Here is a 27,936-nt window from a genome sequence, read left to right as displayed (position 1 = left end):
CTGGACAACCCCCTCAACCTGTCTCTGACCCACACTCCAGTACAGTAGGTGGCGGTAATGCACCATAACTTTGGATGCCAACCGCCGATAAACTCTTCCGAAGAAGAAGATCGTCCGTTTTGTTTAAATTTGCAGGCGGAACTTTTTTTTTTACTCTTTAGTTATTTATGGTGAAACAGACGTTTCTAAACGGATTATTTCAAAATTATCGAAAATGGAAAGGTACGTATTTGTTTGAAAGACGTCTCAATGGGTTGTTGCATTTCATTTATAGCTAGAAATATTTAATTGTAATACCCCAGGCAAATTCTAAGAGACTATGTAAATTAACTTTAGTTAGTTGGCTAAATTAGTTGTAATTTAGCTTGTGTTTTTCAAGTCTAACAGTAGTTTTTAATTGTATGTTGCCCCAGTGGAATGTTTTTCGTTCAAAAATATAACTAGCCAACGTTATCACAAGAAATAAAGTAGGAAGTATTTGCATGTGAAAGTGTCATGAAGGTGTACATTTTCCCCACTGATGTCGCGTTGCGTTTTTGAGAACATTAGCGGTAGGGTGACCACTTTTTAAAATACTCAAATGCGAGACAACAGGAAGATTTTACGGGACAGTGTAGTTTTAATGTCACATGCACAAGTACAGTGAAATGCTTTTCTTGTAAACCCCAACCATGCAGTCATCGATAACAATGTAATACAAAAAATAAGAAGGCGGAACAAAAACACACCAGATATATAACTATCTACACTGTTTACAATTTTAGGGATGGATACTGGCTCGTTAGCGGCAGATATGTTAAGGTGAATTATGCATCAGGATATATAGTACCAGTCAAGTTTGGACACGCCTACTCATTCAAGGGTTTTTCTTAATTTTTACTATTTTCGACATAGTTGATGTCTTCACTATTATTCTATGAAATAACACATTGAAACATGTAGTAACCAAAAAATTGTTAAACAAATCAATATAATTTAGAGTTGTTTAACCCTTTGTTTAACCCTTTGTCTTGACAGCTTTGCACACTCTTGGCGTTCTCTCAACCAGCTTCATGAGGTAGTCACCTGGGATGCATTTCAATTAACAGGTGTCTTAAGTTCATTTGTGGAATTTCTTTCCTCCTTAATGCGTTTTAGCCATTCGGTTTTGTTGTGACAAGATAGGGGAGATTTACCAAGTAGGGTCATCTTCTGTATAAGACCAAGTCCATATTATGGCAAGAACAGCTCAAATAAGCAAGAGAAACGACAGTCCATCATTACTTTTAAGACATGGTCAGTCAATCAGGAACATTTCAAGAACTTAAAGTTTCTTCAGGTGCAGTTGCAAAAACCATCAAGCGCTATGATGACACTGGCTCTCATGAGGACCGCCACAGGAAAGGAAGACCCAGAGTTACCTCTGCTGCAGAGGATAAGTTCATCAGTTACCAGCCTCAGAAATTGCAGCCCAAATAAATGCTTCATAGAGTTCAAGTAAGACACTTATCAACATCAACTGCTCAGAGGAGACTGTGTAAATCAGGCCTTCATTGTCGAATTGCTGCAGAGAAACCACTACTAAGGGACACTAATAATAAGAAGAAGAGACTTGCTTGGGCCAAGAAGCACAAGCAATGGACATTAGACAGGTGGAAATTTGTCCTCTGGTCTGATTTGTCAAAATTTGAGATTTTTGGATACAACCGCTGTGTCTGTGACGCTGAGTAGGTGAACGGATGCTCTTCGCTTGTGTGGTTCCCACCGTGAAGCATGGAGGAGGTGTGACGGAATGGGGTTTCTTTGCTGGTGACACTGTCTGTAATTTTATTTTTGAATTGAAGTCACACTTGACCAGCATGGCTACCACAGCATTCTGCAGCGTTACGCCATCCCATCTGGTTTGAGCTATCACTTGTTTTTCAACAGGACAATGACCCAACACACCTCCAGGCTGTATAAGGGATATTTGACCAAGAAGGAGCGTGATGGAGTGCTGCATCAGATGACCTGGCCTCCACAATCACCTGACCTCAACCCAATTGAGATGGTTTGGTATTAGTTTGATCGCAGAGTGAAGGAAAATCAGCCAACAAGTGTTCAGCATATGTGGGAACTCCTTCAAGACTGGAAAAGCATACCAGGTGAAGCTGGTTGAGAATGCCAAGAGTGTGCAAAGCTGTCATCAAGGCAAAGGGTGGCTACTTTGAAGAATCTAAAATATATTTTGTTTTGTTTAACACTTTTTTGGTTACTACATGATTCCATGTGTTATTTCATAGTTTTGATGTCTTCACTATTTTACAATATAGTAAAAATAAAGAAACCCTTGAATGAGTAGGTGTCAACTTTTGACTGGTGTGTGATATATATACTCATAATAGTAGTAGCAGCATATGTGGGTGTGTAGTGTATAAATGTAGTTATGTGCGTGTGAGCAAATGATTTGAGTGATGTGTTTGAGTATCAGTCTGTGTGTAGGGCCCTGTGACTGCATAGGTGGTGAAAAAAGAATAATAAAATAGAGGTCAACTCCAATAGTAAGTTCAGCTATTTAGCAGTCATGGCCTGTAACCTACAGTAACCCTCCCCGCTCACACACACAAATACCGCTTATGGTGTAGCAGCAATGTTTTAGGTGCCGGAGAGCAATACAAATGTAAATGACGTTATCTCTTAACGTCTGCCTATGCCCACACATAGTCGCAAGACCACAAGTTGCCTCAAACACGTATATTAGGCATATCTAATTTCAAAATGGGGCCATGGCATCATCACTGTGAATCGTGAATGATAATTCTTCATGTTTTACCAGCGACATGTCCAAACTGATCATTTGATCTCATTCAGTTTCATGGGAATATGCATTTAAATCTTCTTGAATGACTGTTTTGTGAGCAGAAGGTGTTAACAAACTATACTGAACTTAAATATATAAATGCAACAATTTAAACGATTATACTGCGTTACAGTTCATAGAAGGAAATCAGTAAATGTAAATAAATTCATTAGGCCCTAATCTATGGCTTTCACATGACTGGGCAGGGGTGCAGCCGTGGGTCTGGAAGGGCATAGGCCCACCAACTTTGGCGCCAGTTCCACCCACTGGGGAGCCAAGCCCAGCCAATCAGAATGAGTTGTTCCACACAGACAGAAATACTCCTCAGCACCCCCCCCCCCCCCCCCTACCTTCCTGAGACAATCCCGCATGTGAAGAAGCTGGATTTGGAGGTTGTGAGGCCGGTTGGATGTACTGCCAAATTCTCTAAATCGACATTGGAGGTGGCTTTTGATAGGGAAATTAAGATGAAATTCTCTGGGAACGGCTCTGTTGGACATTCCTGCAGACAGTATGCCAATTGCACGCTCCTTCAAAACTTGTGGCATTGGATTGTGACAACCACATTTTGTGGCCTTTTATTGTCCCCAGCACAAGGTGCACTGGTGTAATGATCATGCTGTTTAATCAGCTTCTTGATATGCCATACCTGTCAGGTGGATGGATTATCTTGGCAAAGGAGAAATGCTCACTTACAGGGATGTAAATCAAAGCACATTCTGTCCAGTGGCTCACGCTGTTGAGCTTTGGCCACATTATATCTTTTTTTATGTACTCTTCAGCTAGTGTCCTAAACCCCCAAAACACAATTTCTTAGGAGATATGTTATTTAGAATACTAATTAAACATTGATCTTCCAAGACATTGATTCAGCTTTGATCTAAACCAGGGATGGGCAACTTCGATGGGGGTGGGGGCCACAAAAATAAACTCGAGTGGCATTATTGGCTTGTAGGTCTATGTACCCACATTGCGAGCAAAACATTTTAGCAGCCCCCATTGTGACAGTGAAGAGTTGTAGTGTTAATTTCCTTCAATTCTACACATTTTGTCATGGGTTGGAGGCAAATGTTTGCAGTTTCTGATAATTGATGATCAATGGATCCCACCAGGGTTGGTAATTGGACCATGCTTACTACCAGTTTGGTAAATTAGCTGGCTGCTAGATTATCTAATCTAAAACATTTAGCTGACATGGACTTGTTGAGTGACTGTTTTGGCTCCGGAGAGGATGGCTGACGTTTTACATGCTCCTAACCAACTGTGCTATTACATTTTGTTTTTTGTTGTGACGTTTAACTTATTTTGTACATAATGTTGCTGCTACCATCTCTTATGACCGAACATTACTTTTGGACACCAGAACAGCGATTATTCAACTCGAACTGGAAGAATATTTGTTGTTTTAACGAGTCTGACGTGAAGGATATACCACTTTCTCGGTAAGGGACCCAAATCCCAGTCATTTCCGTGAATGAAAAGGGGGCGGAGGTCGGGCTGCCTTCTGAGAATTTGTAGGCGAGTGAGAACCTCGACTACCATCAGTTCTATTGGCCAATGTGCAATCATTGGAAAACAAAACGGTAGTATAATCTTGATCGTAGGTCATCCAACGGGACATTAACTGTAATATCTTGTTTCACTGAGTCGTGGCTGAATGACGACACGGATAATATAGACCTGGAGGGATTTCCCGTGCACCGGCAGGACAGAAGCTACGTCTGGTAAGGGGCGGGGGTCTATTTGTCAATAGCAGCTGGTGCGCTATGTCTAATATTAAAAAAGTATTGTGATATAGCTCGCCTGAGTCTACAGCTTATCATGAGGTAGAATACCTATCAAGAGTTCTGTTAGGAATTTTGTTAATAAATAGTTAAAACAAATTCTAGCTTTAGATAAAAATATAACAAATTGAACTCTGCATGCCTGGTGAAAAGATATTTGTGTTGTGGGTTATAAAGTAAGCAGAAAGGGTCATTAAACTCTGGTTGAACTGACCCAACTTAGCCCTGTGATGTTTAGATAAGGCTGTGGGTCACTTTTTAGGTCTTTCATTATCTTGAGTTGTCTGCTAAAGTGGTAATCAATTATAGTGAGCCTTCAGGATAAATTATTATATGGTGTTTCATGTGAGTGTCCTGTGAGGTTAGAATGAACTTTTGAACCTGTTTTCTATTTGTTAGGACAATAAGACTCATTCTGTAATCTATGACGTCATATATTGTATATAAACCTGTGTTTATGATCAAATGGGAGCTTGCTCCGAGAATAAACACTATTGTCTAGTTTTGATATGACTGTAACCTGTCTATTTTATGTTGATAAGTATCTTACAAATTCTTATAGATAGACAGATTGAGTTTAATTAATGAGTATATTGTAAGAATTATTTAATTCCACTAACAAGTTCTCATCTATATTATCCATAGCCGTCTATTTACCACCACAAACCGATGCTGGTACTAATACCGCACTCAACCAGCTGTATAAGGACATAAGCAAACAAGAAAATGCTCATCCAGAAGCGGCGCTCCTAGTGGCCGGGGATTTTAAAGCAGGCAGACTTAAATCCGTTATACCGAATTTCTACTAGCATGTCACATGTGCAACCAGAGGGGAAAAAACTCTACACTGCCTTTACTCCACACAGAGATGCATACAAAGCTCCCCCCCGCCCTCCATTTGGCAAATATGGCCATAATTCTATCCTCCTGATTCCTGCATACAAGAAAAACTAAAGCAGGAAGCACCTGTGACTTGCTCAATACGGAAGTGGTCAGATGACGCGGATGCTACGCTACAGGACTGTTTTGCAGCACAGACTGGAATATGTTCCGGGATTCATCCAATGGCATTAAGGAGAATACCACCTCAGTCACCGGCTTCATCAATAAGTGCATCGACGACGTCGTCCCCACATTGACCGTACTTACATATCCAGAAGCCATGGATTACAGGCAACACCCGCATCGAGCTAAAGGCTAGAGCTGCCGTTTTCAAAGAGCGGGATGCTTATAAGAAATCCCGCTATGCCCTGAGACGAACCATCAAACAAGCAAAGTGTCAATACAGGATTAAGATTGAATCCTACTACATCGGCTCTGACACTTGTTGGATGTGGCATGGCTTAAACTATTGCGGACTACAAAAATAAACCCAGCCACGAGCTGCCCAGTTGACGTGAGCCTACCAGACGAGCTAAATGCCTTTTTATGCTCTCTTCAAGGCAAGCAACACTGACGCATGCACGAGAGCACCAGCTGTTCGGGAAGACTATGATAATGCTCTTGGTAGCCGATGTGAGCAAGACCTTTTAAACAGGTCAACGTTCACAAAGCCTGATGGGGTCTGATGGATTACCAGGATGTGTACTCGCAGCATGGCAGACCAACTGGCAAGTGTCTTCACTGACATTTTCAACCTCACCCTGACTGAGTCTCTGTAATACCTACATGTTTCAAGCAGACCGCCATAGTGCATGTGCCCAAAGAAGCAAAGGTAGCCTGGCTAAATGATTACCGCCCCGTAGCACTCACGTCGGTAGCCATGAAGCTTTAAAGGCTGGTCATGGCTCACTCGGGGGCTCCCGAGTAGCGCACTGGTCTAAGGCATCACTACAGACACCCTGGTTCGAATCCAGGCTGTATCACAACTGGCCGGCTGCACACAATTGGCCCAGCGTCATCCGGGTTTGGCCGGTGTAGGCCGTCATTGTAAATACGAATTTGTTCTTAAAGGACTTGCCTAGTTAACTTAAAAAACCTCAACAGCATTCTCCTAGATACCCTTGACCCACTCCAATTTGCATACCGCCCCAACAGAGCCACAGATGCAACCTCAATCGCACTCCACACTGCCCTTTCCCACCTGGACAAAAGGAACACCTATGTGAGAATGCTATTCATTGACTCCAGCTCAGCGTTCAACACCATAGTACCCTCAAAGCTCATCACTAAGCTAAGGACCCTGGGACTAAACACCTCCCTCTGCAACTGGATCCTTGACTTCCTGACGGGCCGACCCCAGGTGGTAAGGGTAGGCAACAACACGTCTGCTATGCTGATGCTCAACACTGGGGATCAGTCCCCTCCTGTACTCCCTGTTCACCCACGACTGCATGGCCAAACACGACTCCAACACCATCATTAATTTTGCTGACGACACAAGTGATCACCGACAACGATGAGACAGCCTATAGGGAGGAGGTCAGGGACCTGGCATTGTGACACAAGGACAACAATCTCTCCCTCAATTTGAGCAAGACAAAGGAGCTGATCGTGGACTACAGGAGAAGGCGGACCGAACAGGCCACTGTTAACATCGACTGGGCTGTCGTGGAGCAGGTTGAGAGCTTCAATGGCGATGTGGTGTCCACATCGCCATCAAACTATCATGGTCCAACCACACCAAGACAGTCGTCAAGAGGGCACGACAACCTAGTTTTGTATGACCTGTCTGCAATGAACTTGAAGCTGGTGTTTAAACTATTCCTGAGTCAGTGCTCTCCAGACACACACAGCTTTAGGTTATTTGCTCAAGGGATAAGTAATCCGGCCTTTTTAGACATTTCTACCAGATCAGAGCATGACCCCCCCCTTTTTATGCTGAGTGGTTATCGAAAGGGAGAGAGCTGGAAAGATTTTTCAAATAGGCTACGTTGAGGAACTATTGTCATTCTCAGTGGCTGTAAAAACAGACTTATTTTACTTGGTTTTTGAGGCAAAGAAAAAATGACTTTGAGAAGCTCCACAGAGATGGTGAGTTACGACAATCTTAAATAGTATCAAATCCCCAAATGGGCACATTTTTATAGGCCTACATTTGCCACTGCTCGATTTAAAAAATCTTGGTCCACCAACAACCGATCGGAATGGGTTAGCCCTGATACATGCTATATACATTTTACAGACACGGTGTGTTTTACATTTAGTTATTTTTAGTCCCACCCTTCAGCTACCCTCAACCCTTCCCATCGTTCTCTGAATACCATCCAATTTATTTTTGCCATATATTTTTAAACTGCTGTGATGTTTCACAGAAGTTCTGAACCTTTCTATTCTCAGTGTTTTACAGATTGTAGATTAAATAAACATTTTTGCTAACAGTATTATATTATTGATTGATTTTTTGACTGACTTTTCAAGTCACCCAGCAGAGTTACCTCCACTTAAATGTTGCAATTCATCAGCCATTCCTGAACCTGTGACCAAAAACAAGCTATATATGGACAGTACCAAAACAAATGATCGAATATTCTGTCTCTTCGCAGCAAAATTTGCTGGGATGGTTGTATTCCTAATATCGAACATTCTATTGTTTGCAAGAATTTTTGTATAATTTAAATTGAAAACCTAAAGTTTTGAATCTGGTGTTTTGTATCAGTTCATTATCCATGTGGCATGGAATTGGTACATCAATCTCTTCCCAACTATTTTGCAATCTAGGGTACAGCTGTACCTTTTTTTGGTCTTTAAATGAAATTTGCTAAACTAGTTTTATTCATCACAATTTTCTTTTTAACCAGTTTTTGTCTTTAGTGGAGGGCTAACAGACAAGTTCCTTCCTTTCTCCCTCCATTTTTGCATTAATGCTGTTTGTAATTTGGGGAATAGGAGACATTTCCATATTCTTGTTAGCTGCATGTGTGACAACTCCACCAGTCCTATTTATGATATAATTTAAATTGATTATGCTGTTTAATTCCCCCCCAAAATGTTAAATTGATCAATTAGTATATTTGAGTTTAAGAATTTGTTGCAACCAACTTTCTATGGCTTGTTTTAACAATAGCAACTATTTTGGGGACTATTTCATTTTCAAATAACTGAAAGTGAGAGGTAATCTGAATAAAGTGGGGAGGGGGAGAACCAGTTTGGATTTAAGTGTAACTTTTGTATGACTAAAACCTTTAGTGAGAGGTCTAATGTTTTAATATTTCATTTCTGTCTTTTGAATTCATATTCATTATAATAAATAGGCCCAGTTAATTTTGTTTGGCTTGCTGTTCCAAATAAAATATTATAAAAAAACACACTGCTAGGTGTAGGCAAGGCCATAAGTTAAAAGGTAAACTGGGATATAACTAAAGAGTTAATCAGGGTGATTTCTCCACAAATACACAGGTATTTTCCTTTCCATGGTAACAAGATCTTATAAACAAATTATTTTTATTAGCATTTATTGTAGAGATCATTTTCTTTCAGGATATGAATAGGACATGAATTTTTGGTTGTGGGACAAAATGCGGGACTGTCCTGCACAATCCGGTACAATGTCACCCTGCTAGTGTGCCCATCTTTCATTGTTCATATGAAGGCATTTGCAGTTAGCTGACTGGTTTGGGAAACATTTGCTATCCTATTTAAACATTAACTGACCTGGCTATCCATGTATAGCCTATATGTATTTAGCTGGCTATGTCTTCATTCTTTCACCAGATCCAGAATGAACCGAGCATCCAGCAGTAGGCTCTCTGAGCTCCCTCAAAGAGTTGAAAGCAACAGAATGAGCATGGTTTATGCAACACCGCAGAGGTTAGTGTTCAAACCAACGTCAATGGAAGTTGCTTTAACTGCCTGTCATAAATATGGGATATGGATTTGCTAATACAATGAGCATATCAATATTTGTTCACAGCAAACAATCCTTCGGAAAGTTGAACATTCCTAAACCCCAGTCTGTCACATCCGAGAGAAGAACCAGCTTTTTTGGTAGTCGGTAAGTCCCTACACTGCAGAAAATACCATTATACACCTAGTTCTCTATCACTGTCACCATGCGAGACAAAGACTATTCCTGTTAGTGAATCCATATGATTGGGAGCCATTTCACACTGCCAAGTTCAGTGGTTCCCAACTCCAGTCCTCGAGTCCCTCTGACAGTACATGTTTTTATTGTAGCTCTGGACATGCTCACACTGCAGGCCTTAATGCTCAACCAGCTAAATCGTTAGCTGGTTGTAATCAATACTCGGGAATCTTCTGGCTAGCATGTTTGAAGAATGTATCAATGCAAGTGGAAACAGATTGTAGAGAGGTGCATTAAACAACATGATAGGTGAATGAGGGGAGAAACACTTTCAAATCTGTTTTGGAATAGTGACTGTCCAAACGGCAAGTTAAATGTGTCCAAATTGGATTTGTGTGTTCAGACAGCATTCATTTGCTGACATGGCTATGCTAGTTGTCATAGTAATGGTGGTTGTGCGCAGTGGTGTAAGCTGATTGGTGGTGGAGCTCGTGCTTCCTATCACTTAGAAGTTATGTATGGAATCAATATCATGCCAAATGTAAATCACCAATCCACAAACACCTTTTGATTTGTATTTGTAAATCGATATATTGCATTAGAATTATTTTATGACTGCAGATATGCAGGTCAGTTCCAAGGGCCTAAAGTAAAATGACTGCCATAAAGTTTTGCACATAGGAGAGATATGCGCAAACATGACAGATATGGCAAACCTGCAACTCCATTAGGTCACCTGATTAAAAATAAAATAAAAATACTAATAAGAGGCTCTAGATTACTTTATTTGCAACACTATTGCTGTGTACACCCGTTTGCCACCCATATAGTTGAATTAGCTGGCCAGTGTGATAGCGCCACTAAATGTGAAGGTTATGTCATATTGTAAATGATTATAATAATTTACAGCTGTGCTGTACAGACGATGAGCATTAAGGAGACATAAGTGTTCCTGAGGCCTCCAACCATTTCTTCAGGAGAGGCATGCGAAAGGTAGAGGGCAGGATATGGGATCAGACTTTGTAACAATATTGCTTCCTTCCTCGCTCCAACCTGGGCTTGAACAAGGGACCCCCTGCACATATTGACAACAGTCACCCTCGAAGCATCGTTACCAATCGCTCCAATAAAATCGCGGCCCTTGCAGATTAAGTGAAACAACTACTTCAAGTTCTGAGTGAGTGACGTCACCGATTGACACGCTATTAGCGCGCACCGCTAACTAGCTAGCCATTTCACACGGGTTACCCTCACCCCCTTCACTGGCTCCTTTTCCGCAGCAACAAGTGATCTGTGTCAACGGCATCAATGGGATCGACTTTTTTTCAATGACTACATCGCTTTCTTCGCGTGAACGTTTTGTCTTTATGGCAGTCGTTTTACTTAAGGCCCTTGGAAATGACCTGCATATCTGCAGTTATAAAAAATAATCTAATGCAATATATAGATTTACAAATGCAAGTCAAAAGTGGTGGAATGGCGATTTACATTTGGCATGATATTGATCCCATAGTTATGTAGCAAAATCTACAGTGAAAATAATGCCTGCCAGGGTTGTTGCTTTGAATGTTCAAAATCAGTGTCAGAACACCTTTTTAAAGCCTCAAAGGACAAGGTGATCCATCTTTCAGAACAAGTCCTTTTTGGCTAGCCACATAATTCAACTAACTAGTTAGGTAGATGTTTAACGCTATAGCACGTTCACTAATTTGTTTGTAAACAATTAAAAAGCTAGTTATCTACCACATGTTCTTGTCAAAACTGTCAACAGACAAAATAGCAAATAACAAGATATGCCAAACAGTCGATAAACCACAAGGGCAAATCAATCAGATTTCACCATTGACACCTCATGGTCAGGAATCAGATTTGTGACTTGAAATACCAAAAATAATAATATTTGAATCAGATATGCAAAAAAATTGGATTTGAATCACTTCAATGTGAACGAGGCTTAAGTAGTACCATGAATGCTAAAAATCTGAACTCTTTTCAGGACCAGTGGGGCTGGCATGGCACACAACAGCACCTTTGGCGGTACAGAGAAGATGAAGGATCCCCGTCCCTTACACGATAAGGCCTATGTTCAGCAGTGCATCAGACAGTTGTGTGAGGTATGGAGTCCTAATATACACAGATTTCTAAAACAGAATCTCACTGAACTTTTAAGTCTTTCAAGACCGGCCTGAATACTTATAAAGTATTTCAGAGTAGGAGTGCTGCTCTTGGAGCAGTTGTCACTTTTACATCCTCATGAATAAGATTCTATGAACTGGGGGGGGGGGTCTGGTCCTAGATCAGCACTCCTTCACAAAGACCCATAATTTCCCTCGTTCTCCTCTAGTTTCTGTCAGAGAAGGGCTTTCCGGGTTCAATGTCAGTCAAGTCTCTCCAGTCGCCCTCCACCAAGGAGTTCCTAAAGATCTTTGAGTTCATCTACTGCCTCCTGGACCCCACCTTCCAGATGCCCACCTCCAAAGTGGAGGAAGAGGTCCCCAGGATTCTCAAAGACTTGGGGTAAATAGTGGTTAGAGTGTTGGGCCAGTAATCGAAAGGTTGCTGCATCGAATCCCCGAGCTGACAAGGTAAAAAAAAAACATCTGTCGTTCTGCCCCTGAACAAGGCAGTTAACCCACTGTTCCCCGGTAGGCCGTCATTGTAAATAAACATTTGTTCTTAACTGACTTGCCTAGATAAATAAAGGTTACATTTAAATTTGTAAACAATGAGCTCATTCTGCCATACATGTTAAAAATTGCCTGTCTCCCAAATGGCATCACTATGGGCCCTGGTCAAAGATAGTGCCCTATTTGGGACTCAGATGTGATCATTTGCTGTTTTTGTACGCTAGCCCCTTCCTCGTTCTAGGATACTGACTGTATATTTCTGATGGCAGGTATCCATTTGTTCTCTCCAAAAGTTCCATGTACTCTGTGGGGGCACCACATACGTGGCCACAGGTCTTGGGGGCTGTTGTCTGGCTCATCGATACTGTGAAGGTGTGTATTAGTATAGTAGAATACTCCCTAATCTCTAAACTCATTAATAATATTAACTGTCTAAATGAAGGTTTGAATAATGAGAGATTTATAAAAACATTTTTTATAAGGATTCCCATTAGCCGACGCAAATGGCGACCACTAGTCTTACTGGGCTTCGACATAACGAAATCCTTTACAATTGACATATTTAAAAATATTAACATGTATTGTGTGTGCATCTATTAGTTAAACTTGTCAATACATGAACAAAAAAGTTAGGTCACATGGGGCAGAGGCCTTGTGCCGTGAACGGTTACTTTATTAGTTTTTTTGAAACCAGGTTTGTTGTCCACTTGCGCCATATAAGATGGACGGTAGTTCCATGCAATCGTGGCTCTGTATAATACTGTATGTTTCCTTGAATTTATTTTCCTTGAATTAGTTCTGGTTGTTTTGCAGATCTTTTGCAGTATGAGTGATCAGGACCTGCTCTTTGCTGATTTCTCTGACGGAAGCGCTGAGATTGAGGACGGGGTTGAGTTCAACAAGGTACAGAGCCAACTTACTCACAACAAAACCAATTAGGATGTTAGGCCTCTATTTGACCCTGCACGCTCCCCTCCGTTTCTAGCTCTTTCTGGACTACACTGCTGAAACCTACAACAAGTTCATGCAAGGAGCAGATACGTTTGATGAAGAGGATGCAGATTATCTTGCTAAACTAAGTAAGCAGTGATGACAAACTCATTGTTTTTAATTGTGAGTTGTGCCTTTTCCTTCCGAATGAACATATACAAATAACCAGCAACAAGCGCATAAAACGCCAACTTATATCTACAGAGAGACTTTACAACGTTGACGAAGGGCTTCTCGCATCCATGGAGGAGAAGTACAGGATGCTGAGTGATGAGGTTGAGCGACTGGAGAAAGAAAGCCAAACGGTTAGTCCTTTGAATCTGAGGACTGTATATACAGTGCATTCGGAAAATATTCAGACACCTTGACTTGTTCCACATTTTGTTATGTTACAGCCTAATTCTCAAATGTATAAAATATTTTCTCTCATCAACTTACACACAATACCCCATAATGACTAAGATGGTGTGTCGTGGCACAGATCTGGAGAAGCGTACCAAAAAATGTCTGCGGCATTGAAGGTCCCCAAGTGCACAGTGGCTTCCATCATTCTTAAATGGAAGACACAAAGACTCGAGCTGGCTGCCCGGCCAAACTGAGCAATCGGGGGAGAAGGGCCTTGGTCCATAGTTCTTCTTTGGAGATGGGTGAACCTTCCAGAAGAACAACCATCTCTGCAGCACTCCACCAATCAGGCCTTTATGCTAGAGTGGCCAGATGGAAGCCACTCCTCAGTAAAAGGCACGACAGCCCGCTTGGAGTTTTCCAAACGGCACCTAAATGACTCTGACCATGAGAAACAAGACTCTCTGGTCTGATGAAACCAAGATCTGAAATCTTTGCCCTGAATGCCAAGCGTCACGTCTGGAGGAAACCTGGCACTATCACTACAGTGAAGCATGGTGGTGGCAGCATCATGCTGTGGGGATGTTTTTCAGCGGCAGGGACTGGGAGACTAGTCAGGATCGAGGGAAAGATGAACGGAGCAAAGTACAGAGAGATCCTTGCTGAAAACCTGCTCAGGACCTCAGACTGGGACGAAGGTTCACCTTCCAACAGGACAACAAGCACACAGCCAAGGCAACGCAGGAGTGGCTTCGGGCAACAAGTCTCTGAATATTGAGTGGCCCGGACTTGAACCCAATAGAACATCTCTGGAGAGACCTGAAAATAGCTGTGCTGTGATGCTCCCCATCCAACCTGACAGAGCTTGAGATGATCTACAGAGAAGAATAGGAGAAACTACCCAAATAGAGGTGTGCCAAGCTTGTAGCGTCGTACCCAAGAAGACTCGAGGCTGTAATCACTGCCAAAGGTGCGTCAACAAAGTACTGAGAAAAGGGTCTGAATACTTATGTAAATGTGATATTTCAGTTTTTTATTTTGCAAAAATTTGCTACAATTGATAAAAACGTGTTTGCTTTGTCATTACGGGGTATTGTGTGTAGATTGATGAGGGGGGAAAAACACAATTTAATCTATTTTTGAATGTAACAAATGTGGCAAAAGTCAAGTGGTCTGAATACTTTCCGAATGCACTGTATTTATAGATTTTTCCATGTACTGCGACTGAATATTGTACACATCTCACCTAGTTTAAGCAGTCGATGAGCCGTAAAAGTGCCAATTACGTTTGAACAGAGCCATTTGATTCACTGTATTTGTAACCATTTTATTAACTTTGGAGCAGGACCGATTGATGGTCAAAAGAACGGAGAAAGTCAAACTTCAGACAGACCTGCAGAAGCTGCAGAGTTATCGCAGTAACCTGGAGTCTTTCAAAGCCAACCTGGAGAACAAAGCCTCTGGATTGGCCGAGGAGCTGGAAGCATCGGGTAAAAAACCATGACCAAACATTGCTACTCTCGTGGCTTGGCTGGTCTTGCGGTATTGATGCAGCCTCCAGGACACTTCTCTTTCTACAGTGTCTGTATATGTGGTCTACTACCCTTTGACACATAATTTCTCTGTCTGTCCCCACTTCATCCTCTCATTCTATCTGTTTAAATGAAATCTGAAAATCCATTAAAATATACCTTTTTAAAAATTGCTACTCTCCTGGAAATCCTGAAACGTTAACATCCCCCCGCTGCCCTTTTTTGTCCTGTGTAGGACTGCAAGTGGAGACCCTAAAACAGGAGGAGTCCCGGCTCCAACACATCTTGTCCACCCAGAAGTTCACTCCGGCAGACATTGAGAGGATCAACTGGGAGAAGAGGGAGCTGCAGCAGACCATCAACAGCCTGAGCAAGAGCCTGGAGCAGGCCGAGCAGCACATGTGGAACGAGGAGATCGCTCTGGCCAAGGCCAAGGAGACGGTAAGGAATAGGATGCTGGCCTGATACGTCTGCATTCTATACTCATCTGTCTGGTAAACAAAGGTTCAATAAGTATTTGATTATTTTAATGACTAGCTAGCTATGAGCCAGTGCTGAACCGTCTTCTCAGTCTTAACCACTGCTAATGATTTAGGCCGAAGTGAAGCTGGCCGAGTACCACAAGCTTGCCCGAAAACTGAAGCTCATCCCTGTGTCTGCCGAAAACGCGTGCGGCCACGACTTTGAGATCAGGACCTCCACAGAATACGGACCGTCCACCATGGTTCAATGCAGAACACAGATTCAGGTATGGAGATTTAGTTCTCATCGAACAATCGCTTTATTACAACAGGTGTGTGTTGTATCTGGACCTAATTCTGTGGCTTATTCTCTACAGCAACTACTGAGGAAACTGATCACTGATGTGGACGAGGAGTTTAGACGGCTGACAGACATGAAACTAAGCCTGGAGGAGTCCATAGAACAGGTACCGAGACATTTCGCTGTGTTTCTTAGAAGTACGAAGGTTTTGTCCCATTTAAAAATACATTTGAGCATGGATCTTTTTCTCTTTCAGGTGAATTCCAATATTTCAGATAAAGCGAATGACTTGAAACACCTGAGAGAGCAAATCCGTAGGCTCGACGAGCAGCTCGAACAAGACATGCAGGTGCGTTATAATTTCAATATTACAAATGTTTGAATATTGTATACAGAAACCCATCTGAAATAATGTTACAGTCTAGTCATTTATTGGTCAGGAAGTGGTGTCTATGTGAATCACTGGTGTCATCATTGGTCCATCCAAGGTTTTACTAGACAGCTCATTGTCTTATAAGGACCATAATGGAAACAACTTTTCTTGTTCTCCTCAATTATTTTAAATGTATTGTGTCCACATCTGTGGTTAAATTGTGTTTTTTATCAAATAGAAAAATGACATCCCTCTCTCCGTGTGTGTGTTTAGGACATTGCCCATGAGGAGCAGAAGTGGTCTGCTGAGATGGAGTCTGTGGAGACCCACCGCAAGCTGCTGGAGAAGAAGGTGACCCTGGGCTATGACGAGTCTGTGGAGCAGCTGAAAGCTGCACAGCAACAGTGAGTAGTGGTCCTCCTACCAATTATTTTGGACCAAATCACAATGGTGAGAGCAACAGGGCTTAGTTTCACGTTTTATTGTCACGTGCACAACTACCGTGAAATGCCTTTCTTTCCCAACATTGCAGTAATTCATATCGGTAGTAAAAATTGTCTACTAAAGTATAATAGGAAAAGAAACACGAAAGATTTAAATATGAATAACACGAGTAAGTAAGCTACTGTTTTATATACAAGGTCAGTTCCAATACCATATTTACAATGTGCAGGGATACTGGAGTTGTAGGGATAGATGTGTATAGGGCTAAGGTGACTAGGCATCAGGATGTGTGTTAGCCAATGACGCGAGTGTGTGTGTTGAGTGTGCGTAGAGTCGGCTCAAAAATGAAAGGTATCAATACAGATAGTCTGTGTATCCATTTTGTTAGATATTTAGCACTCTTATGGCTTATGGAAGCTGTTCAGGAGCCTGTTGGTGTTGCTCTGATACTGCTTGCCATGTGGTAACAGCGTAGTTTGTTAGTGATTTGGATGGCTGGAGGTTTTTTTCGTTTTTTTTCTGGCCTTCCTTTCACACCGCCTGATATATTGGTCCTGGATGGCATGGAGCTCGGCCACAGTGACCTACGCGCCGTGAGATCAAGGGTAGTGCAGTTGCCATACCAAGCGGTGATACAGCCAGTAAAGATGCTCTCAATGGTGCAGCTGTGTAACTTTGAGGGTATATGCCGCCATCTCAAACTCCTGAGGAGGAAGAGGCTGTCGTTCCAGGATTGAAAGGTCAACCTATATTCCCTACGTCCAGCTGAGCTGGATGTAGGGAGTAGCCATTTAGTTAAGAGAAACTTCCTCCTCAATTTAAGCTCTACAGGATGGGTGTCCCTATACCAGGACATAGACTTTCCAGGACATAGACATGTCTTATGTGGGCAAAAAGCTTAAATTCTTGTTAATCTAACTGCACTGTCCAATTTACAGTAGCTATTACAGTGAAAAAAATACCATGCTATTGTTTGAGAGTGCACAACAACAAAACTCTTATGGCAACTGGTTTGATACATTCACCTCTGGTAAATACATTTACTTCAGTAATCTTGCTCTAATTTGTCATCCTCAGGGTCCCAGAGATAAAATGTAGCATAGTTTTGTTTGATAAAATCAATTTTTATATTCAAATTTAGGGACTGGGTTCTACAGTTTGAACCCCTGCTGCCTCTGGCGCCCCACCCACCCTGCCTGGCCATCTAGATGTGTGAAAGTTAGTGTATAAGCTAATGATAGATCATGTATGACATTCCTGCGAGTGTGTTAACTTAAATGTTGTATTACCATATCATTTTTGTATGTTCTCTATAGTTATGTAGTTGAAAATGTATCAATTGACCAATTCAGCACATTTGGCCAGACTTGATACAAAATATTGTTCAGTATTGCCATCCTTTACTGGATTTGCTGTTTATAGACCCCCCCCCCCCAGCTCCCAGCTGTGCCCTGGTTACCATATGTGAATTGATTGCCTCCCATCTGTCTTGAGAGTTCGTTCTGTTAGGTGACCTGAACTGGGGTATTTCATTAAAACCCTGGCAGTTCTACAATCTAAGCTAGATGCCCTCAATCTCACACAAATGATCAAGGAACCCACCAGGTACAAGCCTGAATCTGTGAACATGGGCACCCTCATGGATATTATCCTGACCAACTTGCCCTCCAACTACACCTCTGCTGTTTTCAATCAGGATCTCAATGATCACTGCCTCATTGCCTGCATCCGCTAGGGGTCTACGGTCAAACAACCACCCCTCAACACTGTCAAACGCTCCCTAAAACACTTGCGAGCAGGCCTTTCTAATCGACCTGGCCCGGGTATCCTGGAAGGATATTGACCTCATTCCATCAGTCAAGGATGCCTGGTCGTTCTTTAAAAGTAATTTCCTCACCATCTTAAATAAGCATGCCCCTTTCAAAAAATGTAGAACTAAGAACAGATATAGCCTGACTGCCCTCGACCAGCACAAAAACATCCTGTGGCGGACTGCACTAGCATCGAATAGTCCCCGTGATATGCAACTTTTCAGGGAAGTCAGGAACCAATAAACGCACTCAGTAAGGAAAGCAAAGGCTAGCTTTTTCAAACAGAAATTTGCATCCTGTAGCTCGAACTCCAAAAAGTTTTGGGACACTGAAGTCCATGGAGAATAAGAGCAGCTGCCCACTGCACTGTGGCTAGGAAACACTCACCACCGATAAATCCACTATAATCGAATTTCAATAAGCATTTTTATACGGCTAGCCATGCTTTCCACCTGGCTACCCCGATCAACAGCCCTCCATCCCCCACAGCAACTCGCCCAAGCCTCCCCCATTTCTCCTTCACCCAAATCCAGATAGCAGATGTTCTGAAAGAGTTGCAAAACCTGGACCCGTACAAATCAGCTAGGCTAGATAATCTGGACCCTCTTTCTAAAATTATCCGCCTCCGTTGTTGCAACCCCTATTACTAGCCTGTTCAACCTCTCTTTCGTATCGTCCGAGATCCCTAAAGATTGGAAAGCTGCCGCTGTCATCCCCCTCTTCAAAGGGGGACACACTCTAGACCCAAACTGTTAGAGACCTATATCCATCCTGCCCTGCCTTTCTAAAGTCTTCGAAAGCCAAGTTAATAAACAGATCACTGACCATTTCGAATCCCACCGTACCTTCTCCGCTGTGCAATCCGGTTTCCGAGCTGGTCACGGGTGCACCTCAGCCAGGCACAAGGTACTAAACGATATCATAACCGCCATTGATGAGAGACATTACTGTGCAGCCGTCTTCATCAACCTGGCCAAGGCTTTTGACTCTGTCAATCACAGTATTCTTATCAGCAGGCTCAACAGCCTTGGTTTCTCAAATGATTGCCTCGTCTGGTTCAGCAACTATTTCTCTGATAGAGTTCAGTGTGTCAAATCGGAGGGCCTGTTGTCCGGACCTCTGGCAGTCTCTATGGGGGTGCCACAGGGTTCAATTCTCGGGTCAACTCTCTTCTCTCTATATATCAATGATGTCGCTCTTGCTGCGGATGATTCCCTTATCCACCTCTATGCAGACGACACCATTCTGTATACTTCTGGCCCATCTTTAGACACTGTGTTAACTAACCACCAAACGAGCTTCAATGCCATACAACACTCCTTCCTTGGCATCCAACTGCTCTTAAACGCTAGTAAAACCAAATGCATGCTTTTCAACAGTTCGCTGCCTGCACACGCCCGCCCGACTAGCTAGCATCACTACTCTGGACGTTTCTGACTTAGAATATGTGGACAACTACAAATACCTAGGTGTCTGGCTAGACTGTAAACTCTCCTTCCAGACTCACATCAAACATCTCCAATCCAAAATTAAATCTAGAATCGGCTTCCTATTTCGCAACAAAGCCTCCTTTACTCACGCCGCCAAACATACCCTTGTAAAACTGACTATCCTACCGATCCTCGACTTTGGCGATGTCATTTACAAAATAGCTTCCAACACTCTACTCAGACTGCATCCAGTTTGCTATCACAGTGCCATCCGTTATGTCACAAAAGCCCCTTATACCACTGCGACCTGTATGCTCTAGTCGGCTGGCCCTCGCTACATACTTGTCGCCAGACCCACTGGCTCCAGGTCATCTTTAAGTCTATGCTAGGTAAAGCTCTGCCTTATCTCAGCTCACTGGTCACGATAACAACACCCACCCGTAGCACGCTCTCCAGCAGGTATATCTCACTGGTCATCCCCAAAGCCAACACCTCTTTGGCCGCCTTTCCTTCCAGTTCTCTGCTGCCAATGACTGGAACGAATTGCAAAAATCACTGAAGCTGGAGACTATTGTCTCCCTCACTAACTTTAAGCACCAGCTGTCTGAGCAGCTAACCGATCGCTGCAACTGTACATAGCCCATCTGTAAATAGCCCACCCAATCTACCTACCTCATCCCAATATTGTTTTTATTTGCTTTCTGCTCTTTTGCACACCAGTATTTCTACTTGCACATCATCTGCTATTTATCACTCGTGTTAATTTGCTAAACTGTAATTACTTTGCTACTATGGCCTCTTTATTGCCTTACCACCTCATGCCATTTGCACACATTGTATAGCTTTTTTCCCCATTTTTTTTTTTTTCTCTTGTGTTATTGACTGTATGCTTGTTTATTCCATGTGTAACTCTGTTGTTGTGTCGCACTGCTTTGCTTTATCTTGGCCAGGTCGCAGTTGTAAATGAGAACAAGTTCTCAACTAGCTTACCTAGTTAAATAAAGGTGACATAAAATAAAAATCTATCTTTAACTTTTCACACACACTGCTGCCATCTGGTGGCCATAATCTATTGTGCCTAAACTGCAATATGACATTATGGCCTCTTGCATTTCAAAGATGATTAAAACAAAACGTTTTTTGTTTGTATTATCTTTTACCAGATCTAATGTGTTATTCTCCTACATTAATTTCACTTTTCCACAAAGTGTTTCCTTTCAAATGTTATCATCCTGAGCTACAGGCAGTTTGATTTGAGTGTCATTTTAGTCAAAATTAAAAAGGGTACGATCCTTACAATAGCTTGCTTTGTGCAATGCCGCTGTTGTGTGTGTGTGTGTCACGTGAAACCCACTGAAGGGGGTGTGCAGTGACCTAATCAAAGGCAGACACGGCATAAAAAAAAAGGATTGGGGATAGACAAACGTCCTGGCCAGAGGGTGTACTTGTACGTCGAACTGCCTCATGCTACAGAAACATGAGATATTCTCCTGCCCTAGGCTACTTTATTTGTTTAAGGTATGTTCTGGGCTTTACAATTATTTAACAACCACATGAAGTTTGTTTTCATTGTACATATCTAAAAATACACCCACCACCACAGTATTTGTCTTTCTACTCCACAGGTACCATCTTGTCCTGCAAGAAACCAATGAGGAGCGGCGGACTGTGGTTAACAACCTTGCCAGTGTGTTAACCACGGCTGCCAACCACCTGTCCATTGTAGAGGTCAGTCTCCATCTTGCCCCTAACCTGTCGTTCACAAAGCCACTGACTTCGTGCACATCTCGCCTTTATTTAAATATTTATTTTATTCCTTGCCTTGATATTCCCTTTTACAATAACTTGATTTGACAATGACTGTCTTTCTGAGCCTGAATTTCACATTGTGATCATTTCCAGAAATTCTTAGAGGATCAACACAAGCGAGTAGACAGGGTGTACACGGACGCCTTCCGGGAGGACGAGGTGGACATTCAGAAGATGAAGGACATTATGGAGGGCTTCATCGCTAAAGTAAACAGCATGTAGTTTCGTGCTTTACTATAAAAGCTGACATGAGCTCTAACTCTTTACCTGGTTATTCCATTCAGTCCATTGGAACCATCCCAGCGGGCAAAACATGGTTTAGTGGCGTTGTGACAACAGAAACTAGTTGAAATTACATCATTGACAACCAGTTTTGCCTGTTGGGATGAGTGCAGCTTTTCTTCTCTTCTAAGTGACGTCTTTACTGACCACAGTGAGCATAACATCAGTTCCAAAGGGCCGCGCCATCTTCTGCAGTTTCCCTGGTCACTGCTCTAAAGCATTGGGAACTTGTGAGACCAGATGAGAAGACTGTATTGGGTGCTGGTAGAAAATATGTTTAAATAGGAGTTTTACTTTGTTCAAGTACCCCCGGGTTAGATAATGGGCGTTAAACCTCTTTGTAAAGTATTTTAATGTTGTCTTGTGGTGTTTCTCATATGAGCCACTAGAGGGCAGTGTAAATCTAGATTTAAAATAGAGCAGTTTCTGGTTGGGTGAAATGTATATTATGGTTATTTGTTTTTCGCTGCAGTTTGTGATGCTTTAAATAAAGATGTGTATCCCCAATATTTCCGTTTTAAATGTTTTGTTTCCCCCCCCCACTCATGCTTATTCAGATATAGACACGTTACCCACTCATAACAACAGTGTCTAGTCCATGCAATACAATGTAAACTATGGCCTAAATAGTTTGTTGGTTTGTACCTACATTTACGTCTTCCTTTTAGACTCACATACTCAGTCATAGACATACCCTAGGCTGCACCACATAATGAAATGGAACAGGACTATTATTTTGGGTCTCTATGACCTATACGTGGGGTGTATTCACTAGAAACCAATGTTTTGTTATGGTGTGCACTAATGAATACAACCATGCTCTCTGATACCTTAAAAAAAAAAAAATTGTATCCAATTGGTAGTTACTCTTGCAACTCCCTTACGGACTCAAGAGAGGCAAAGGTCGAGAGCCGTGAACCTCGAAACGCAACCCGAACCAAGCCACACACTGTTTCTTGACACAATACCCACTTAACTCGGAAGCCATCCGCACCAATGTGTCGGAGGAAACACCGTACACCTGGCAACCGTGGCAGCGTGCACTGTGCCCGGCCGCCACAGGAGTCGCTAGTGCGTGTTGGGTCAAGAACATCCCTGCCGGCCAAACCCTCCCCTGACAGCGGACTTTAAGCATCAGCTGTCAGAGCAGCTTACCGATCATTGCACCTGTACACAGCCCATCTGTAAATAGCCCATCCAATTACCTCATCCCCATATTATTATTTTTGCTCCTTTGCACCCCAGTATCTCTAATTGCACATCTATCACTCCAGTGTTTAATTTCTAAATTGTAATTATTTTGAGACTACGGCCTATTTATTGACTTACCTCCGTAATCTTACTACATTTTCACACACTGTATAAATATTTTTCTATTGTATTATTGACCGTATGTTTGTTTATCCAATGTATGTTTGTTTATCCCATAACTCTCTTATAAGGAAAATGGTCCAATTCATGCACTTATCAAGAGAACATCCCTTGTCATCTCTATTGCATATTTTCTGGCAGACTCACTACATACACGCTTTGTAAACAAGGAGGATTTTATTACGTAAATCTTGGTGGGGCAAGAAAAAAACAAACATGGGATGCGTGCCAGCAATCCACTACACAACACTAAACAATGTGTTAGTTGTACAATAACGGTGACAAACGGTGCCCACAAATGGCCTACATAAAGCTGTTCCAACGTCTTACCACTGCTACACCTGACTATCAGCGGAGCCTTGTCTGGCAGCGAAACAGTTCATTCAGCCTCATTTACTGCCTTTTAAAAACATAGCTGATTTGACTGACTTGCTTAACAAATGTGGTTTCTAATGACGATTGAGATGCACAAACTATGGCATAAGGGGATGACAAGAGGATAAGAGTCAGAACATGGGCTGTTCTCAGTGTTATCCCTGTACACCAAGTCAGAGTCGTAGGATAAATAAAGGGGGCATATAAGCAGACAATGACAGCTTTTACAATATTCGATGATTACGTTTTTCTATAACATGTTATAGGCTACATGTGCACCACCAAGTCAGAACAGTAGGTGAAATTAAGAGGGGTAAATATACCAAATTATTAGGGTGAGGCACATGGGCTACTAACAGCTTACTACACACCCCTTAGTATTACTTTCTTAGCTACAGTATACACATCTCTCTCGCATATTACATTTATGCAGCAGCATACAATACATTTCTGGATCTTGTGCTCACTTGAACAGGAAGGTGGTGCGATGGTCCTTCGTGGGCAAATTTTGTCATCAAAGTCTGACATTCTCAAAATGTTATGGTGCTTTCAAAAAAACTGGGAACTCGGGGGGGGGGGGACAAGGTTGAATCATGATGATGTCAGTGATCTTCAGTTCGTAGCTCTGGAAAGATGCCGGATTTACAATTCCAAATTGGAACCGTTCAAAATATTTTTTCCCAGTCGGAGCTCGTTTATTCCAGACTCAAGTTTTCGTAGTTCCGAGTTAAGTTGTTTTGAGCACGGCACAAATCATGCTTCATTGACAGCATGGCCAATGTTGAATTTTTATCATTTTAAACTTGGAAAAGAGTTCCTTAATCCCAGACTTGGGACCACACAGCCACTCCACTGAATAGCAGGCTAGTGATGGCTTTGCAATGCTTGCAGTTAGCCACTGTCACTGATTCCTTCTAAACCACTCATTGTTGAATTTGCGATTTCCAACTTGTGTAATGTTTATCCAATGGCCGAGGAGCACTGATACATTTTAGCTATAATTTCTCTTCATTATTTCTCTTCATATGACAAGGATTAAAAATAATTTGCCAGTAGATTGTCCACTTGATTCATGATGACGACTGCTAAGTTGCTAGCTAAGATTTTGAAAGTATGATGTTGACATGTTCAGTCCAATCAAAGCTACTCTACATATAACATGATTTGACATCATTTTATCTGTGGCCAATGACATGGAGCCTTCTTGGATGGGCACTTCTAATGTAACTATGGCAGCACCCAAGGGGCTACAATTTTTTAGCTCTCCCGTTAGATTTTGCGGTGACGTAGTGTTCCCACGAGTTACAGAACCCTGAGCCATTCACGGCTCAACACTGTATTTTCTGCTGGCTGCCCCACCACCACAGAAAGCACTGAGTTAGGCTGAAACACCTGCATTTTGGAGCTGCCTTAAGAAAATAAAAAAGTGACCATTTTTGTATGCAGCTTTATATATTTTTTTACATTGTTTACAAATTGATATGTGACACGTATTAATGCCAAAATAACATGCAAAACAGGCAACATATATAAAGTGTTACCGTCCCTAATCACAAGCCTTTTCTAGCTATATAGGACTGGAGCTGTCCAGACTAATGCTGTCCTCACCCTGTTACTGGATGTAAGACACTTCGTTTATGTTCGTTGTGAGTGAAAAACAAATCACTTAAAAAATACCTCAGAAGTATTCACACTATGCTGTCTGTTTGTCTGTGGTCGTAGAAGCTGTCAGGGCAGATGTTAAGTGTACGGTGAGGATAACGTAGGTGTGAAAGACTTCTTCTCAGTCACCCGCTAACAAAGTTGTTTAAGGCATGCAAAAGGTCAGGGGTCAGATTGGATTCAGCGGCCCCGTTGCCCCGTTCAGTGAAATATTGGTAAAGGCTTCACTCACATTGCAGTAAATGAGTGTATTTAAAAGATTTAGACAGTGGCACGATGCCTAGTTGGCCTCTATTTGACACTGGTACAATAGCTCTTCATCCTTGTTGACCCCCTAAAAAGACACAGATCCACCTGGAAGACCTCCACTATGGTTGAGTTAGAGAGGAAGGAGGAAACACCTTCCCACTGAACCCTCATGGGGCTGTGGCCAACAGCACAGCACTCACTGCATGATGCATTAGCCTCTCTTCCCTGGGTCATTGGAGCCAAAGACACAGAACATGAATTATTAATATGCTCTGTTGCTGACCTCGACCAGGGAAGTCAATAGCACAGCTACGGTGAATGCTCTTTCATGTAGCATTTTTCTCTAGAGACACAGAGAGCAGCCAGGGATCTGTCCCTTCCTCTTAAGCACCACGAACACAGCGACACACACAGGAAGCTTGATGACGTCATCCATTTGCTATTTTGGCATGAGGTATCTGTGGTTTTCAACAGGTACTATGTCATGTTCATGACAGACATCCTGGTATGTGTTAATGTTGAATGTTATTAGGGTTAATCGTCTCCCCCGTCTGTCCCCTGACAGACAGAAGTGATGTGTTCTACAGATGGAGAGAGGAAAACACTCTGAATTCTTCTTAACCTGCCTCTGTGTGACCACAACCCTGAGCAACTGTCACTCTCTTTGCCCCCTTGTCAAAAGCTCTCGAGTAACATTTTGTCCTGCTGAAATTTGTCTTAGATTATGAACCGCTCTGACATTTCTATATCCATTTCAGTATCTATCTATACTTGTCTGAGGAGATACTCCGTTGTTTCACTATGTAGTTCAATTGCGTGTTTAGGTGTCCTGTTCTTCTGAACTCTATGTCCAGATTTCTTGGAAACACTCTCTCAAATGTCTGTGTGAATAGAAGTGTTAATTTTATGCCTGTCTTCAACATGTTTCCTGTGTGTTGTAGACAGCGGTTCTCTTTATGTCTCGGTGAATGTGTGTGATTAGGTTCTGAGCCTGACCCTGTCTGGAACAAAACAAGTGATGAATGACACCTCTGTGGAGTTTTCCATTCATTTTAATTACAAGTTGGTGGAAGGTTAGAGGAAGATAACATTACAGTAGTTGTCGCTTGCTGACTAGATGTACAAACCGGAGCGCCAAGTCTAGGTCCTAAAGACTCCTTAACAGCTTCTACCCCCAAGCCAAATTGGCCACTCGGACTATTTACATTGACACCTCTCTTCCCTTTGAAAGTACACTGCTGCTACTCGCTTTTGATTGGCTATGCATAGTCACTTTACCCATACCATGTACAAATTACCTCAACTAACCTGAACCCCCGCAGATTGACTTGGTGCCAATACCCTCTGTATATAGCCTCGTTATTGTTATTTTATTGTTACTTTTTATTCAAATTTTTAAAACTTCAGTTTATTAGGGTGACAGCCTCAGGAGGCTGAAGAAATGTGGCTTGTAACCTAAAACCCTCACAAATATTTACAAATGCACAATTGAGAGCATCCTGTCGGGCTGTATCACCGCCTAGTACGGAAACTGCACCACCTTCAACCACAAGGCTCTCCAGAGGGTAGTGAGGTCTGCACAACGCATCACCGGTGGCAAACTACCTGCCCTCCAGGACACCTACAGCACCCGATGTCACAGGAAGGCCAAGAATATCATCAAGGACAACAACCACCCGAGCCACTGCCTGTTCACCCTGCTACAATCCAGAAGGCGATGTCAGTACAGGTGCATCAAAGCTGGGACCGAGAGAGAATCTGTTTTTCAATCTCAAGACCATCAGACTATTAAACTGCCATCACTAACACAGAGAAGCTACTGCCTACATACAAACTCAAATCATTGGCCACTTTAATAAATGGATCACTAGTCACTTTAAATAATGCCACTTTGTTTACATATCTTACATTTCTCATCTCATATGTATATACTGTATGATATACCATCTATTGCATCTTGCCTATGCCGCTCGGCCATCGCTCATCCATATATTTATATGTACATATTCTTATTCCATCCCTTTAGATTTGTGTGTATTAGGTAGTAGTTGTGGAATTGTTAGATATTACTGCACTGTTGGAACTAGAAGCACAAGCACTTTGCTACACTCGCATTAACATGTGTATGTGACCAATAACATTTGATTTGATAAATATTTTCTTCACTGTATTTCTTGAACTGCATTGTTGGTTAAGGGCTTGTAAGTAAGCATTTCGCTGTATTTGTCGCATGTGACAAATAAAATTTGATTTGATTTTAATCAGACAAAGTTAAACTTGACCCTATTTTTAAATGTCAAGTAGTGATA

The 27,936-nt window shown here is 42.1% G+C and overlaps 1 protein-coding gene across 2 annotated transcripts; it reads left to right on the top strand.

Moving 5' to 3' along the window:
• The first annotated feature begins 94 nt into the window (after positions 1-94).
• On the top strand, positions 95-22,479 carry LOC139577257 (kinetochore protein NDC80 homolog). Of its 2 annotated transcripts, none has more exons than XM_071404244.1 (17): positions 95-222; positions 9,256-9,351; positions 9,455-9,535; positions 11,562-11,679; positions 11,910-12,082; positions 12,462-12,564; positions 13,006-13,095; positions 13,178-13,271; positions 13,387-13,487; positions 14,873-15,017; positions 15,295-15,500; positions 15,655-15,807; positions 15,898-15,987; positions 16,078-16,170; positions 16,468-16,598; positions 21,505-21,607; positions 21,782-22,479. In XM_071404244.1, exons 1-17 carry the CDS (start codon positions 215-217, stop codon positions 21,908-21,910), a joined length of 1,914 nt encoding a protein of 637 aa, XP_071260345.1. In that variant the 5' UTR covers positions 95-214; the 3' UTR covers positions 21,911-22,479. The 2 variants fall into 2 exon arrangements, with proteins under 2 accessions (XP_071260345.1, XP_071260346.1); XM_071404245.1 differs by lacking the exon at positions 95-222 and adding an exon at positions 4,428-4,542.
• The last annotated feature ends 5,457 nt before the right edge of the window (positions 22,480-27,936 follow it).

Source organism: Salvelinus alpinus, chromosome 5 (assembly GCF_045679555.1).
Source record: "Salvelinus alpinus chromosome 5, SLU_Salpinus.1, whole genome shotgun sequence".
NCBI lineage: Eukaryota > Metazoa > Chordata > Actinopteri > Salmoniformes > Salmonidae > Salvelinus > Salvelinus alpinus.
This window is presented reverse-complemented; position numbering and strand designations above follow the sequence as displayed.